At 43.4% G+C, this 18,082-nt stretch overlaps 1 protein-coding gene across 1 annotated transcript in view; it reads left to right on the top strand.

Moving 5' to 3' along the window:
• The window catches only part of Babam2 (BRISC and BRCA1 A complex member 2), a 376,664-nt gene that overhangs the window by 336,770 nt on the left and 21,812 nt on the right, over nucleotides 1–18,082 (top strand). Inside the window, exon 11 of the mRNA XM_052186334.1 lies at nucleotides 10,697–10,850. Within this exon, the coding sequence (XP_052042294.1) occupies nucleotides 10,697–10,850 (154 nt within the window). The remainder of the gene's footprint in view (nucleotides 1–10,696; nucleotides 10,851–18,082) is intronic.

The raw sequence follows: 18,082 nt of genomic DNA, 5'->3' as shown, positions 1-18,082 counted from the left end.
TTCTGGTTTGGGAAGCTTTTACCACACTACACCATTTGGCCTAAGATTATCTGAAGCTTTTTGTTTGTTTGTCTGTTTGAAGAGAGAATATTATAGAATAAAAAACAAAACAAACAAACAAAAAACAAATGAAGATCTTGAGGCTCCCAAATAAATACAAGCACAAAACTGAGGTAAAAGCAGAATTGGGGGGGGGGGGGAGTTACTTTTGATATGTGGGCTGTGTCTTCTTTCCAGTTAGTACAAGACATGCCAATTCAGATTTGCTTTGTAAATTATTTCTAGAGACGTAAGTGATACTAGGGGTCCCTTACGAGTTCTTGCTGTGCCACGCATTCTTCGTGTATACTCGTTAAACCATGAAAACCACCCAAAGCCTTGTAAGGTAGGGATTCTCCCATTTTAAAGATGAGGAAACTCACACTTGGAGAATTTGGTGATTGCCTGAGGTCACCCAGGTTGTAATCCGCAGAGCAGGGGTCAAGCCCAGCCCGGTCACATTCCAGCATACAGTCTGGTTCCCACTTCCTTTTCATCCAGCACTTGCTAAAGGCCAGTGAAGCAGTAAAAGCACACAGGGCTTTATTTTCCCTCCTAAGGCTGGAGTCTGCAGATTTATGGTGTAGGGAAAGAGACTCCAAGACAGTTCTGTAGGAGTGCTGCATAGCTGCTAGCGGACCCCAGACTACCCTCCCAGAATACACTGCTTCACTGAGGCATCTGGTTCTTTCAGGAACGCTCCTCCAGAAGGAGCCTCTTTTTGATTTGTTAGTTTTACTCTCCAAATGGTCTCCATCCTGAAGGAATCATACCAAGATGGTTCCTGTGTCTCTTACAAGTGGCATGGGAGACTGTCCAGAAGTATCCAAGAGTAGCTCTCAGCATGGGAAAATGTCCACCATCCTGTGTTCTGTGTTCAGAGCACTCTAGATTTCAGAGCTCCCTGCCACACACCGGTAAGACACCCGCCATGTGCGCCCCCCCCCCACTGTCTTCCTCTGCCTGTCCTGCTCTTACCCCTCCCTTCCCTCTAATCCTGCTAGAAACAGGATTGTCCTCGAAGGCCCCACTCAAAGCCACCTTGTCTAGTAGGCTGCCTAGAAGGCCCTCAGCAGTGTGCCTTTCCACTGTGACACTGGCAGGACGCCTCTGCTGTTCCCCTCGCTCTTGCCTCCCAGCCCTCGCAGTGGAGGCCCAGCACAAGCTGGTATAGTGAGGGGAAGACTGGATTGATCCGCTGGCTTCCCTCAGCTGTCTCACAGGAGGGACTTGAGGAATGGTCCTCACGCTGGTTACATGTTGCCGTCTGTGTTCTATAAAGGTTATAACTACAGCCTTTAAATTAAAAATAAAAGAGGCTGCTTTAGCTTAGGAATGTTACCCTATTCATAAGTCCTCATTACTCACCCTTCACATTGGGGCTATCACAATGGCTGTAAATTGGTTTGTAGCTAGGTCAGTTTTTTAAAACTAATGTAAGCTGCCCAGTGTCATCCCCTCTTTTTAAACCAGAAAACACTGCATTGGTCCCCTTCCTTCTAATCAAGTCAGTACCTTGCCCATGAATTCCTTTAAATTAAAAGCTTACAGTGTTTCGGAGAGTTGGCCAAAAGCGCCAAGGATTTTTGCATTTGAGTATATTTTAATTTATTTAAGGATTCTTTTAATCAAATGCTTCCCTAATTTAGCCAACTTTCTTTTTTAATACTCCCAAGCCAGGAATTTGTTTATTGTGACTAAATTCTTTTTAAAATAGAACTTAAGACATTACTAAGTCTATTTATGGTGCTCCCTCTTGCTAGATTTCTTTCTGCATCTCAAGAGAGTGTGCTTCCTTCTTCCGTGCCTAGTGCAGTCAAGACTCCCTTGCTATGCTGGTGTGTGCCAGTCGGGCGCTAAGTGTACCCTGACCACCTCTGGCCAGCCCTGAGTGGGGTGAACACTCCAGCAAACACTCAGGCAGTGCTGCTGAGAAGTGAGGTGTATGGGCCCCAAAGGTGAAGGCAGTGTGGGTCTCAGAGTTGGAAGCAGAAGAGCTGATGGGAATGAGGGTGTGTCAGAGGCAGGGTCCAGGTGGGCATGCCCCCACCCACCCAGTGGCAGTACCAGCAGGTGATGCAGACTTCAGCACACAGCCACCCTCTGCACATATGGACCCTTGGTTTTAGCATGGCACCTAGACCAGGGACTATGATCACTGAGTGGGTGATGCTTGAAGCAGAGACAGGAAAGCAGTGAGTACCAGGAAAGCTGGAGACCCCTTGGTCCCAACTCCAGCCGCTGGTATTCTATCACCCTCCACAGAGCCTGAGAGAGCCCTGCTTGGGAGCACAGGTTAGACCTCTATCTCTAGAACAGAGACTTTCTTGATTTCCTGAGCCTTAATCCTAGTGAAACTAGATAGATTCAGAAGAGCAAGAAAGAAAGCCTGTGAGGGGAAGGCAGCTGGGCCTAGGAGCTGCCCAGGGTCAGCGTCTGCCCCCTTTAGCTTCGCACTACCCTTTTCATCTGGCCGCCTGAGGGGCAGGGAAGGAGTGACTAGAAATAGGACTGATAAACAAAGCAAGTAAGAGCTTCTCTGGCAAAAAGGTAGAAACCTGTTTTATCCATGCAACTATCTATGGGCAGAAACATGTGATATCCATGTAGCTATCTATGGGTAGGAACATATTATATCCATGCAGCTATCCATGGGCAGAAACATGTGATATCCGTGTTATATCCATGCAGCTATCTATGGGTAGGAACCTGTTATACTTACACAGCTATCTGTGGGTGTTTTGTTTACTTCTCCTTCTAAAGAATATTCCCCAGACTCCAATTCTGATTCATCTTTTAACCTTCTACCACCTACTCAAAGTCCATCTCCTCCTCAGAACTCTAACCGCAGGCGGAGTTCCCCACTCCCTCTCCGGGTGCCTCGTGTGGGTCCAGGAGCTCCTTCCCCTCCACAGCTCTTCTCTGCAGACCTTGGGCATGCGCATGGGCTGCACTCTATCAGCTTCAAGTTTATTTCCTGAAACATGGTGAGCTTCCTAATCCTTCGGTTTTCTGAAAGCCTACTTGCATACTCTAAGATTAATAAATACTGGCAGGGATAGAGCTGATGTCTTTGAATGGAGCTCGCCTCTCCAGGGAAGAGCTGCTAACCTGGACTTCCTGTTAGCTGCTCCTGTAGTTACCATATCATCTTTGTATGTACCCACAAACGGTGTCATGCCCATACAAACACAATATGCAGTTCATATTCTATCATCAGTGAATGGGAACTCGGTGTTTTGTGCCTTGGACAACCCCTGGGTATTACCTAGCTTATTGTGAACCCAATAGTTCCTTTCTTTCATCAAACATGTATGGAGTATCTCTCATGTGTCACATACCTGTGCTAAGTGCTAAGAACATGAACTAATGAATGGTCAGCACATCCTAAAGGGCCCTCCAAACATCTGTAGAAATTTCTGCCTATGGAGACATAAAAACATCAGGGATATCTACAGTGCCAAGCTCCAGAGTGCTGCCACTGTTGGCTTACAGTTAGAGATTTCTGATCTCATGGAAAAAAAGTTCAGTATTAACAGATCCACTCTGAGTTTGCTTAAGTAGGCAGGGGAGAGGATCTTGTCTCTAGCTGGCTAGCCTCAACTGTAGCACCCCAGTTTCTTCCATAGCTGCCCAGTGATAGGAGATAGTCCCACCTTACTCTTCAAAAGTAAGCATGTATGCAGAGGGAAAGAATTACTGCTCAGACTAAGTTGACTTTAGAAGGGGCTTGGCTGGGAAATGGAGCCATTATTAAAGGAGAGAGTCTGCAGTGAGTGTCCAATGTGGAGCCACGCCCAGTGGTCCCTGAGACCCTCAGTGTGCATTGCCCTTAACAGCAGTTTCTGGATTAGGGGCCTAAGCACTTGTGAAATAGTGGATTAAGATTTCCTTAACTCATGAGGCAGCCTGTATAGTATTTTTTTTAACCATGTTCTATGATATCACAACTATGTTTTTTTATTGAAATGTGAAAATGTTTACAAAGTTGAGAAAGGTTGCCATCAAGATAATTAAAATGTAAGCATCTGAAGGCTTACATACAGCCATGAGAAATCAGAATTGCGTGGAATACTACGAAGCTAGATGAGGCACACAGGGCGAGAGCAAGGAGGGGCAGAGTGAATATTTACTTAGTAGCTGCCTGATTTTTGTTGAATCCTGTCAACAGACACAATGAGCTGATAATAATTTGTCCCATTTTGGCTGTGACATCACTGATAAATGGTGCGCCATTTTTATCTGATAGCAAGGGAGTATGATTCTATCTCCTTTCAAAATGGAATAAGGATATATAGCAGTTTTTTTTAGAAAGCTTCATGCTAGTTTGATAATATTAAAACCACAAAAGTCATCTGCTCACACCATCAGATAGTGCACACAAACACACACACACGCACACACGCACACGCGCACACACACACACGCGCGCGCGCTGTACATTCAGAACCAGTAAAAAGTACAACCAGTTTAACAAAACCTAGCTGTGCTTTCCCTGGTCACTTAACGGCAGTGATGATCAGAGGAGACACCTTCAAGAGGAATACTTCTGAACTGGAAAACTTTACTATCATGTCTCTCAGAATTAGCAGAATGCTTAGATCACGGTTAGCTTTCTAGTGGTTGAAGTCTATGTGTCTCAAAGGTCTCGTAGTTGTTAGTAAGATGGAGGTGGATCATAACTACACAGCAATCTTTCCACGCAGGCTGGAGAAGACCCCGAGAATGAGATGTGCACAGGCCACTGTTGCAAGTCACCTTCAAGCAGGGTGTGATGGCATACTTGCTTATTCCTAGCACTTGGGATGCAGGCTGCCACAAGTTCCGGGTCAGCCTCAGCTACATGGCCAGGACTGCACAATAAGGCTCTGCCTCAAAACTTCAAATGTAGTCATCACTGGAGGGGTAACAAGAAAGCTGCCTCATCGCCCCGCTTCAAGGGACCGAGAAGCCTAGCACTGGGAACGTAACCACTAGTGCGTCTTCCCCACGAGAGACAACCTTCCCTGCTAGTCTGAGATCGTGGGGGCAGGCAGAGGAATATAGCTTGTGGGGCCTGAACAAATGAAATAATGGCTTATGAATAATGGTGAAAATATTTGATGATGTGACTCCCAGAGAAGCAATTATGGTAACCCCTCATTTGTTTGGCATTTGCCAGGATTGAACTGTCCCACAAACCAAATTTTCCAGACAGCTAGGAGTTTCCTATTTATGTCTCTTGAATGTTTTTTAACCATGCATGATGGAAATCCTTTTGAAATAGATTGTTCAGTTTTCCTTCTTGAACAACTATAAGAAATAATGTTTCCTTAGATAACTTTGGCTCTAAATATAAGAAAACTTGATTAAGCAAGGTAAAATAATAAAGGCTTGTAATCACCTCAGAAAACAAGAACTTCAGAGATGATGAAGCCACCAGCTCAGTGACCTCTCGACAGCCTCCTCAGGATACTAGCTGGGGCCACAGCTCCGGACTTCACACGGTGAGATCAAAGGCCAGAATGAACTGGGGGCTTCTGCCTCCACGTGTCTCTAGTCAGAGTGGAAAATATGTCTCAGAAAAGCCCTTGCCAGCTTCCCCTCAGATCCCACTGGCAACAGTGAGTCAAAGTTCCATGCTGTGGGGGAATATAGTTCACTTATAGAGTACTTGTCTAACTTGTGAGAGGCCCAGGCTCCAATCCCACAGTGCCACCAACAGTCGCACGCCATGGCTTCTGGGAGCCTAAGAGAATCAAGTGCTTAAAAACAGGATAAGGGAAGGAAGCTGTGCTCATGGCGGGTGAAGGATAGAGAATGGCTGTTAGGTAGGCAGCCAAGGGGGGCTGCCATCTTTACCAGGATTCAGGGTGAGGAATGACTTGAATGCAGTGTTCTTCCCTCCTATACTATGTGGCCTCAGACCAGGATTTCCCCTCCTGACTGCTTTATCATTTATTATACTCTCCTTTTCCCCAAGCCAGACTGCTAATTACCAGTACTTGCTGCTAAAGTGCTCTGTCATTGTCTTGCTGTGATTATGATGTTTGTTTGTTTTTTTAATTTCTGAGAATGAAAACTCCTATAACCAAAGTTATTCAAGCTATGCCAAAAGTATTCTGAAAGTCAGTCAGGCTGCATATCCAGTGCATGGGATGGAGTGGTTTTGGCTGTCCTAGGGCTTTCCCATAGAGACAGCCCTTTCCTGGACTCTTCTGGTGAAATGATGCGCATTCGTAGACAGGCAGGGCAGGCTGGCTCCTGAGTGGGCAAGCAGCAGCCACACGCTGTCCCTAGGCGTGCTGTAGAGAGAGAGGCAGCATGCTCTGTCTGTGCTTACTTCCTCGCATGCTGCCCTCTGGCTGTTACCTGGGAGCTACCAAGTACCCCATCGCAGTGACCATCATGTGGCGGCTGTCCAGAGTGCAGTCTCATCACGCCTGACTTCTTAGGTGGCCAAAAGCCATGTGGACGAGACTCCAGAAGGGCCCAGTATGTGCAGAACTGAAGTATTTGGTGTGGCTTACTTAAGCCAGTTCTTAAAGAACTGTAAGAGCTGTTCAGATCTACTGAGCCAGCGAAGACCGTCCCTTTGACTTATGAAAAGCCGACTAAAACTCACAAGAGGAAAAAATAAACAGTTGTCAAAAAGCAATACTGATAATAAGTAGTAGATCAAGGGAATGATTTTGTTCTAGGGATCAAGTGTGTGCCAGTCACTCGTAAGAAAGCAAATGGTCCAAGAATTGATGGCTATAGCCAAACTGAGACCAAATTGCTTAGACTCCACAAAGTTCCTTCGGAACAAGTATGCTGCTTGAAGCCTACAGTAATTCTTCATCATCAGTTAACTTTAAGTAAAAGTTAAGTGACAGAGACATTTAGAGATAAGGGAAAACAAGTTTTGTTTTTGCTAATTTCTGACTAATTTGTACCATTCAGATCTTATACAAGAATGCAAAGTAGTTCTGAGATATTGTACTTATTACATCATTTTATGCATAGAGTAGTTTTTAAAGAAGCTACAATTTTATTGACTACTGACTACTTTAGATAGACTATAGCTTACCTGGGAAAGGTATCTATAGTTTTCAATGTTTATGTTCTCTACATGGATTTCCATATAGACAACTTTTATCTCTGAAATCCTTTGACAATCCCTGTTCTTCCAGCAACCCAGTTGTGATTCAGGAAGTTTTCTGATTTGAACATTAGCTATAAGGACACGCTGTTCTCTATGGAAACAAAAAAGATTCATGTAATTAATGCTTTGGGGGACTATGATATACATCAGCATAGATCTTACTGATATTTAAACAAAAACAAAATCATATCTTACTTGAATAGGTAAATAGATATTTCTGGTTTTTAATGTTTCTGATGCTAATTGGCATTTGAGTCAAAGAAGGTAGTTCAAAACTAGAAAAAAAATATTTTTCAACATATCAAATACTAATAGCAGCAGTTCACTTCTGCAAAACAAAATAGTAGGAAAAAATTAGAAGGCATTCCAGCCGGATGCAGGGTTGCATACCTATGTCCCAGATACTCTGGAGTCAGAGGCCAAAGGATCTCATGAACCCAGGAGTTTAGCACTAGCCAGAGCACAATAGTCCTGTAAAAGTTTCTCTTTTCAGGGGACTGGGAGAATGGCTCAGTCTGCAAAGTACTTGCAAAAAGACCTGAGTTTGATCCGTATAAAAGCTCAGCGTTGTGACATGTGCTTGTGATCCCAGCTGAAAGGGCAGCTGCATGGGGTCCTCAGGCCTGCTGCCCAGCCAGCTCAGTCTAACTGGGGAGCCCCAGGCCTGCTGCCCAGCCAGCTCAGTCTAACTGGGGAGCCCCAGGCCTGCTGCCCAGCCAGCTCAGTCTAACTGGGGAGTCCCAGGCCTGCTGCCCGGCCAGTTCAGTCTAACTGGGAGCCCCAGGCCTACTGCCCGGCCAGTTCAGTCTAACTGGGAGCCCCAGGCCTACTGCCCGGCCAGTTCAGTCTAACTGGGGAGCCCCAGGCCTGCTGCCCAGCCAGTTCAGTCTAAGTGGGGGGCTTCAGGCCAGATGAGGGACCCTTTCTCAAAGGAGGTTGAGGTCATTCCTAAGAATGATGTCTTTGAAGTTTTCCTTTGACTACCACAAGCAAAGCACTGACACACATGTACCTACATGCATGCTTGTCTGTGCACACTCATGCGCGCGCGCGCGCGCGCACGCACACACACACACACTTCTTTCATTTTTAGAAAAATAGAGTCTAAAACCCCGAAAGTCAGTTGCTTGAAAATTTCATGACCCATAGTAGTAGCTATATTACTTTTGATAGTGAATAATGGCTGTTTATAAATGATTGCATTGAATTCTACTATTTAAAATTACTCTTTCTTTATAGGTAAACTAGCATCTTAAATACTTTTTATTTTTTTATTATTATTATTTTCTTTTTTCTTTTTCTTTTTTTTGGTTTTTTTTTGTTTTTTGTTTTTTGTTTTTTGTTTTTGTTTTTTGAGACAGGATTTCTCTGTGTAGCCCTGGCAATCCTGGAACTCATTCTGTAGACCAGGCTGGCCTCAAACTCAGAAATCCACCTGCCTCTACCTCCCAAGTGCTGGGATTAAAGGCATGCACCACCACTTCCCAACCTACTTCTCTATTATTAATGATCGCTTTGGAGGTTAATCTGAATGTTGTTTTCTATTTGGAAACTTGAAAGTAATTCAGCAGTTGCAGTTGAAGTTGAGGAAAGAGTACATGAACAGGCATTTGTTCCTAAAAATTAATCAGAGGAAATTAAATGAGTATCAGAAAGGACATAAAAACATTAGAAAGCAGTGTTTGTTCAGAGTAGCTGAGGATATTACATACCAAGCTAGTTATATGGAAGAACCCACAGAGATTTTCTGAACTGAGATATTTGTCATTTGGATTGGTCTTTTCATACTTTTGTTGTTCTGTGTTATAAAATCTCTGCTTTCATAAAAATAGCCATGTATGGAGGCTATCATATTGTGACACTGAGAAATGTGACTAAAGAGTGGGCATTCTCAGTCTTGCCCCTTTTCTTTGGTAGTGCTGTGAGTCACCAGTAGAAAGCCCCTGGGCCGCTGAGTCAGATATCATCAGAATCGAGTCCACTCAGAAGTCTGAGAGGCTCTACCAACAACACAGTTTTTTTTTGTTGGTTGGTGGTTGGTTGGTTTTGGTTTGGGGGGGCAGTGAGTTATTATTAGGGGGGTGTTCTTTAAAAACCAAAACCCATAAAGCTACCTTTTCCTTTGAGAAGTCACATATAGGGAAAGCCCTAGGATCAGCATTACCCACGAGGGCGCGGGCGGGATACATTCCACGCAATGGATACATGCTGCTTTAGTATGCATCTGTTTGTGCAGCTAACATTCCCATTCCTGTTCATTCTTTACAATGGAGGTTCCCGCTTACTGACTGAGTTGTAATTGCAACACAGTTATAAACAGGTTATGTGAGATTATACTTCAGTGTCACACAGTAGGAGCCAAAGATTTGAATCCTGGCTCTAGATTTTGTCTCCTGCTGCTGCCCAGACTATGAGAAAGTTGATAAAGTCCAGGCACTTTCTAGTTTACTCATCTGTTAAATGCACAGTTTCAACATAATGTCCCTTTCTTGAAGCTTTAATTAACAAAGCATCTAAAATGTGCTCTGCAAAGCTAGAAAATTCTATACACATTGTTACTGCATTTGTTAATGTGCCTGTCTGCTGTCCTGGAAATGGATAACATTTACACAAACATTGTCTACCTCAAAGAATGTTGAAACAGTTTCTGGGGATGCTTTGCCTCCACTAAAACTAACAAGAGATTTTATTTTTAAAAAATGACTTAACCCGGAATGAAATGCTAAAGCACAGTACACACTCGCAGGAGGCCTGGACTCGGCTCTGATGCACAGCGGCAGTCTCTGCTCAGATTTGTCCCCGTCGCAGCCCATTAAGGAGCTCCCTCTGATTTACAAGATATAAATATATGTGGTAACATATGTGAGAAAAAATGGAAAGTGCTGAGTATGGAGATTCACGACTTGATTGGAAGCAAAATGATCATTTTATTTTTTCTGGTAGTCTAGTTGGCGCATCCTATCAAGTAGAGAGATTATCAAAAGCCCTCTTTGTCCCATTTCCAAGTTTGTTCTTGAAAACCCTCTTCCATCCTGCCCTCCCCCATCAAATTACAGATGAGAAAGACACCGTCGCACCCTTGAAAAGCTTATGGCATAATGGAAGCTTAGCGCAGTTACACAGCTAGCTCTTCGATGGCCGATGGGCAGGGCCAGGGCCCAGGAGCTCAGACAGTGTGGGATGCCATCCTGTTTATGCCTAAGATTCTACATGTGCCATGGATTCTCTGGTCCCTGCTTTGATCCAAATTTCAAGGGTACTTGTGGTTCCTATTGTCATGTACACAACATTCTGAGTTAGGCAAAAACATGTCTCAAGATGTGTTTATTGCTGGGCAGTGGTGTCAAATGTCTCTGATCCCTGCATTTGAGAAGGAAGCAGAGACAGGTGGATGCCTGTGAGTCTCAGTCCAGCCTGGCCTACATGGTGAGTTCTAGGACATCCAGGACTATTCAGAGAAACGCTGTCTCAGGAGGAATAAAAAGGATGTATTTATGAGCTCCAACTTTCTTCCTTTTTTTTGCCTTGCAGTTGACCTGCCCCTGTTTTTCCCTCGAGATCAGCCGACACTCACATTTCAGTCCGTCTATCACTTTACCAACAGTGGACAGCTGTACTCCCAAGCACAAAAAAATTACCCATACAGCCCCAGATGGGATGGGAACGAAATGGCCAAGAGAGCGAAGTAAGTGGTCCGTTGTTATTTGACTAGCTGTGAGTGGCTTGTTGTTGTCGTTGTTGTTTTGTTTTGTTGGTAAATGGATTGTAGGAAATATGAGATAGCAAGTTGAGTTGTAGATAAATAATGTCAACAATAAAAATTTTGGCAACTGCTTATATATTTTAAATGATAAATTTCAAATGTTGGTAAACAGATTTTTTTTTTAATGAATAGTCCATTCATTTTTTTAATGAATTCAGTATCTACTTTTCCTTGGGAAACTGCATCTCATGAATTATGCTCTTTCTCCTGTGTGTTGCGTGGATGTATACTCAAGTACACAGATTCCTTAGATCTGGGAACACTGCTGTGGAACTTGTGCCTCAGTGGAGAGTGAAGTTATTAGCCTTACTAACGAGTATAGAAAGGCTGTCAGTACAGTCACAAGAATCAGGTTGATCCAGAAACATGATTGCTGTTTGTAGGTAAGACTTCAGTGTCTGGGCCAGCAGTGTATGGACCATTGCCTCCTAGTCTGAAGCAGCAGTGGAATGAAATGGGATTTTCCAAAAATAAATCACAGGGCGGTGTGTGGCTAATACTCTTTCACTCTGCACAGCCGTATGCACATGCCTGTGATCCCAGCTGAAGGGCCGGCAGAGCCAAAGAATCACCGAAAGAAAACTGTCTCATAAGCGTCCCCCATTGCTCATCCAGTATTTATTCACCTCTACAGTGTTCCAGGCACTGTGTGCCGTGCTCAGGATGTCATGATAAAGAAACTAGAAATTATCCATGGCCTGGAGTCTGTGGGCCAGCAAGGAGATAAATCGTACCAAATTCCTGACAGCTTTAAAGTTCCTATAACAAAAGATGACCTTCCAGGCCTAGAAACTTCTGGATTATTAAGACTTCCTGTTATTACCAACCATTTCCTGATTGAGTTTTCTTCCCAGGAAAAACCCTCCTGTCCCCTCCCATCAGCTGTCCCACTAAACCCTCCCGTGTGGTTGGCTCAAGGCTCTTCCCCAGCACTCCAGCCACCCAAAATCCCTGTGTGCAACCCAGAGCTGTTATCTCAAACTCATGTGCCTTTCTCCTGTATGTTCCCTTTATATCCAGTCTACTGAAGCCTGAAATTCTATTTACGGAATAAACAAACATATGCAAGTGTGACTAGGAACAGCTATTAAGGCCAGTGTTGAAGTGCAGTGGGACAAAGGGAATAGAAAGCAAGGTTTCCTTTTGAAGTCTTACAGTTGTTTAATTTTCTGGGCTTTCCCTGTGTATACGTAGGATCTGCCCTTAGAAGATGGGCCATTATTTGTGGTACGTGCTCCAGAGTCTGAACCAGACATGTCTTTGTGGTTTCCATGGCAAAGCTATCTTGGTGTGCCTGTGTGTACTTCTTAAGCAGGCATTTTAGCATGTATGAATTGAGTCTTTAAGGAGCTGTAGACCACAAGCCTGTGATTTCAGTATAGGAATATCGTAAGTGAAGCCTGTTTATCTTAACAGATTGGTTCAGACTTTCAAGAGACATTTGCTTTATGTTAACACCAGTCTAAAGAAAACATCTGAAGTCGTGTTAAAAAAAATCTGCCTGCTAGTTTAATGAGGATAAATCCATTTTAGATGTAATAAAAGAGACAGCCAGCAGCTCATGCTAGCTAGGAGTAATAGCTTTAAACCCTCTTCTTTAATTGAACTGAGTAATTACATGGGGCTCTGTCAGAGGCCAGGTAATAGCAAACATGAGCAAGAATTGTTCTGTGGTTCAGTCTGAAAACTAACAGAAAGGCATGGAGGAAAATGTTGAACAAACAGTGAAGCATTCCTTGCATGCCCCGTTTCTGTATCTTATGAAAATACTGTACACAGTATGTAAAAGGCTATAATTCACTTGGGGAGCTCTGCCCACGGCATAAACACTCTCATGGTTTAGAACAGCCCCAGAGCCCTTTGAGTGAAATCAGCTGTTTATCCTGCCTGTTTAAGAGCACAGTTCTAAACATGTGCATTAAAAAAAAAAAAAAAAAAAAAAAAAAGGACACTTAGTGGCACTGAAAAGGCCTTTCCTACCACAGTGCTTCTGCTGATGTCAATCCGGCCAATCCTACCCTTAACAAATACAATATCCTAAAGTGGGTAGGCACAGGCTTCAGAGTCATGCATGCCCCAGTTCCAGCCAGAGTTTAATCCTATAAGCTCCGTAGCCCTGGGCAGAGTGCATAATCTCTCCGAACTTCATCTTTTAAGACGGGGCTGTACTGCCTGCCGTTGAATGGACTTGCTAGGAAGGTGTGCTCAATGAGGCGACATTCAGAACACCAGAAGTTTTCCTTCTGCTCCATCCTTCAGTGCCTGCACTTGGGGCTCTGATCCCTCATCCCCAAACCTCCTTCCATATGGGTTTCCTCACATATTCTAAACTCCCAGGCAGCCCTTCACCGCCCTCTTTCCGGTCCTGACTCTGCTCACATGTTGCTTTAGAATCTTTTTTATGTTATTTTTCCTTTTTGTGTAGCATCTTTATCTTCATCTGTTTTCTTAACCAAATGGTAAGATCTTTAAAGGCAAAAGCTTTCTGTAATTATCTTTTTATTGTAGTATAACTTGTGTCTAATTTACAGTGCTGTGGACAAATTTTTATATAAAGACTGTGTCTTACAATGGCTCAGATAAAATTTTTGAGCCATGTAGTACTCCGAAAGCAACATACATTTGGTAGAATCCATACTTTGATCTTGAATTGTAATATTTTTATGGGTAGCGTTATTTAATACACGGCTATACGCTATTTCAGAAAGCAGTAGAAAACCACAGCTCCCTAGGAAGAAAAACAGTAGTCTAAGGTCGTCTATTTTACCAAACTCTGCTGCCCTGTAGCTAGATACATAAATGGAGTTTTTACTAAGGATATTTAATTCTCTTTTTGATTGATTGATTGATTGATTGATTGGGGGAATTGGTTCTCTCCTTCTACCATGTCATTTCTAGGGATTGAACTCAGGTTGTCAAGTTTGGCAGCAAGTAACTGTACCTGCTAAGACACTCACTGGCCTACAGGATACTTTCAACTTCTTGTGGGTTTACTGGGCCATAACCCCTCTAAAAATTGAAGAACATCTTTTGCTTAGGTTGATAAAGTACATACATACTTAGAATTCTTATGTCCTCTTAATATATTGGTCCTTCTGCCATTGTGGAATGTCTATGTCTTGTAAGGCTTTTTGACTTGAAGTCTTCTTTAGTGTTAAAATAGTTGTTCCAGCTTTCTTTCCATGTAGTCTTGTATGCTGTCTTTCTTCGTCCCTTTTTATTTTACTTAGTCTTTACAGCTATCTGTATGTCTTGAAACCTTTTGTAGACTTTGATTTTTTTAATCTAGTTTGATGGTCCTTTAATATTTAGTCTGTTTATACTTAACAAAACAAATGAGTTTATTAAGTTTAAGTCCTATATCTCTACATAGTCCTTTTTTCAAATTTTTAAATTTCCTTTGCTTTTAGTTCCTTTGTTTTCTCTTCCAGTGTTCTTTTGGTTTACTGAAGTATTTTGGCATATATCTTGATGTCCCTTTTGTCCCTTGATGTCCCACTTATTGGCTTATTAACTCTATCACTTCATATATTTTGGTTACATATGCAGTAAATATAACCTTTACTTGACACATAAATTTACATGGATAATACCTATCATAAGTAATATTACAATGGTTCATACCTAATCTAAAAGCTAAATCTATAAAAGGTGAGTTTCTTTATGCCCCAGTTAGCCTCTGTGCTATGATGTCCATGAGTTTTGCATGTGAATTCCACAATAAATTGAATTTTAGCAGTCAAATAGCTTTAAAAAAATGTTTTTCTAATCAAAGGAAAACTATAATCTACTTCATTCTGGAGATTTTAGATAAAGGTAACAGGGAATCCATTTTGAGAGGATCTTACTGTGTAGTCTTGGCTGCCTTGGAGCTCACTGTGTAGACCAGGCTGACCTCCAGCCACCTGCCTCTGCTTCGCTATGGCTGGATTAAGGGGGGAAGGCTCAGCACCCAAAGAAATGTATTTTTAAAATCTCTTTTCAGAGCAAACTATTGGAGAGATGACATTCATTGTTTAGGCCAAGAACACTGAGACTTACAGTCATTAGCAATAGAAAATTCCTCCTGCGTGACATCCAGGTGCATCTGCCATCCCTGTGACTTCACTACTGACAGTACACCCTCACTGTTACAGATCACCACTGCAGAAATTCTTAGTCCCCTTCACGTAGATAACGTATTCCCAAAGGTACATAGCTAGCTTCTTGTAGAGCAGGCTCTCAGCCACTTGAGCTCCAACCTCACTGTACATTCAGAGACAGGCAGGTAGACATACTTCCCACCCTCTTTGCCACTTGCCTAAGGTCCCTTCCACGGGGACCGGGCAGCGTGCTGTAGAGAAGAAATGTGTGCAGCAGTTTAAGGGCACTGGCCTTGAAGTCCTGCCAGCTGGTTTAAACCTGTCTTTGTCATTCATTGACTGTGCAACTTTAGGGATATGCATAATCCTCCCAAGTCTTTGTCTCCTTGTCTATAAAGTGGAAAAGACTTGTTTAGAGGGTCACTAAGTGTCCCATAAGGTTCTCTGCATTGACGTCTAGCAAAACTCCCCATTGTGAAGCACCGCAGGTTATCACTCCCCAGTTTTGATGGGCTGGGAGGCCTTCATACCGTGCCTGAGTCCAGACAGCTGCAATTAAGATTTAGGCTAGCGCAGGGCGGTGGTGTTACGGTGGATTACACCTGTAATCCCAGCACTCTGGGAGGCAGAGGCAGGCGGATTTCTGAGTTCGAGGCCAGCCTGGTCTACAAAGTGAGTTCCAGGACAGCCAGGGCTATACAGAGAAACCCTGTCTCGAAAAAAAAACAAAAAAACAAACAAACAAACAAAAAAGATTTAGGCTAGGACTTTTCTAAGTTGATTTGGGATGTTGGCAGAGTTCTGTTCCCTGTGGTAGTTGGACACAACGCAGGTCCCTGTGTTCTTTCTTATTGGATGTCACCTGGAGATCACTCTCAGTAACTAGAAGCTGGTTTCATTCCCTGCCTAGTAACCCTCAGCTTTTAAGCCAGCATCCAATCCTCCTCCTATTTCCAGTCTCTGACTTGTGTGCCTGGCCTACACACCCAGGTTTAAAGGGGCCATTCCACTGACAGTCGGTTTCCCTGTTTTAACATCATCTGTGCCATATTACCAGAAAACCTAATTGCCAGAATGGAAACCACTGGTTTCAGTATCTCAGTCATTACAGAGAACATGGAATTTTAGAGTTCTAGCTTCTGGCTACTATATAAGGTGATGCAGGTATATGTCTGGTAGGGTCTGGCATGTTATGAGCTTGCAATAAAAAAATAACTCTCAGTATGCTTTCTTACAGACCAAAGATTTTAATTTTAACAGGTAATAGTATCAACACCAAGGCATACCCCAGTAACAAGCACTAAACCTTAGTGACCTGACCAGAGACTCTAAAATCTTAGGCTGCTGGCTCCTGTGGTTTTATTATCTTGATGCCAACACAGCTAGTTAAAAAATGGAAAAATCTCACAATCTATCAGGAAGTTGAGTTGCATACTTTGTATAAAACTAACCACCTTAAAAGACAAAACAAAAAACAAAATAAGATACCTTGGTATTGTGTAGGTAGCTTACACCTGTCTAGATTAGGGTGGGTGACCTTGTTATAGTACTGTCTGGTCAGTGAGATCTGTGGTGTGATTGTTCGTGAATCTCATTGTATACCCCTTAGGCTGGTCCTAGCAGAGGCCTAGTAGGATCTTAGAATCGAGCCGAACCCCCAGTGCACCTCCTTCAATGGTTTGTCACACATAAAGTCCATAACATGAAAGGAATCACTAACATAGTTCAAAAATAGCGCCTTAGACCACACATGGGAGTAATTCATCAGGAGCCTTCCCAAACCATTTTCCATTTCCCTTCTTGCCTCAAGGTCAAAAAGATGTTTTCCTTACCCTCCCAAAGCAGCCCTGGCTTCCCGGGTGTTGTTTCTCACTAGGTGCTTTTTTAACATTTGACATCCAGTTGTCTGTAAAGAATAATTTTCTCTTTAGCAAATTCCTTTTGAATTGTGTATTATGGATTATGTCAATGACTTTCGCAGTTGCTTCTTTAATATTTTCAAATGTACTATGGGTTGTTTAGGGTTTTTTTCCTTCAAAATACATATTACCAAATGCTCAAATCCAGTCTCATGGATTAGTCCTTTAAATAAAACTTCTAAATATAGATCGACTCCTTGATTAGATCTCTTATAGATCAAGAGATGGAGATAAATGTGACATCAGATTTTGCTTCCCCATCTCCAGCCCTCTCCATGGTCCCTGGGGGCCCCCCTAGTACTCTTGCATTACAATGTGGAAATCCTAGTTCCAATTGGGTCTTCACAGCAGGGAGGCGGGCATGGCCTGAGACCTCATCAGAGGCCAGGGCATGACTCCAAGTAGTTAAAGGATGAGCTCCTTTGAATGTCTATTTCCCCAGGAGTTGACCACCCCTCTTGGTTCTCTGCTGTTAGCTCCAAGGGTGCCTTGCTAATGCCTTGTTTCTATTGAGCCTAAACTACAGAAAGCCTTGGTCCCAACTGTCCCCGTGCCTAGTGAGCTGGCATGTTGGGGACCCACTGGCTCTGTGCTTCTCATCTTCTTCATCCTCACTCAGTTCTGGGGAAACCCTGGTGGTGGCCAGATAACTCTTTCTAGGCCACAGCTTTGTCCTATCTCGTTCCTTCATATCTGTCTTCCTGGAACTCCAGCCTGACATGTAAGGATGCGAAGTCTATCAGGAAGGCAGGAGATCTGGCAAGTTTTTCTCGATCACATCCCCAGACCACTGGACAAAGGCGACAGAGGACCTAAGGCAGGAAGAGGCGTCATTGGCTGAAGGCAGAGCAGCCCATGCTAGACTCCAAGGAAGCTCTGTCCCAGGGCTCATGGGGTCAGACCTTGGGACAAACACTCAACCCAGCAGTGATTCATGAACTTCTTTATCTCTTGCTTTGCCCTGTTTCCTAGGACCAGTTCCCTTTAAAAACTCCCAACCTCATCTCAACTGAACTCCCCTTGGGAGAGCAAAGGGAAATTCTCAGCCCTTGGGCTGCCTGAACACCCTGTCAAGAGGACAGTGCAGGGGCTGGTCCTCTTGAGCTGACAGGACTTCAGAAGGCTGTAGCCACCAGCGCCTGCCTGCCTGCCT

The sequence above is a fragment of the Apodemus sylvaticus genome, chromosome 6, assembly GCF_947179515.1.
Source record: "Apodemus sylvaticus chromosome 6, mApoSyl1.1, whole genome shotgun sequence".
NCBI classification, from domain to species: Eukaryota; Metazoa; Chordata; class Mammalia; order Rodentia; family Muridae; genus Apodemus; species Apodemus sylvaticus.
This window is presented reverse-complemented; position numbering and strand designations above follow the sequence as displayed.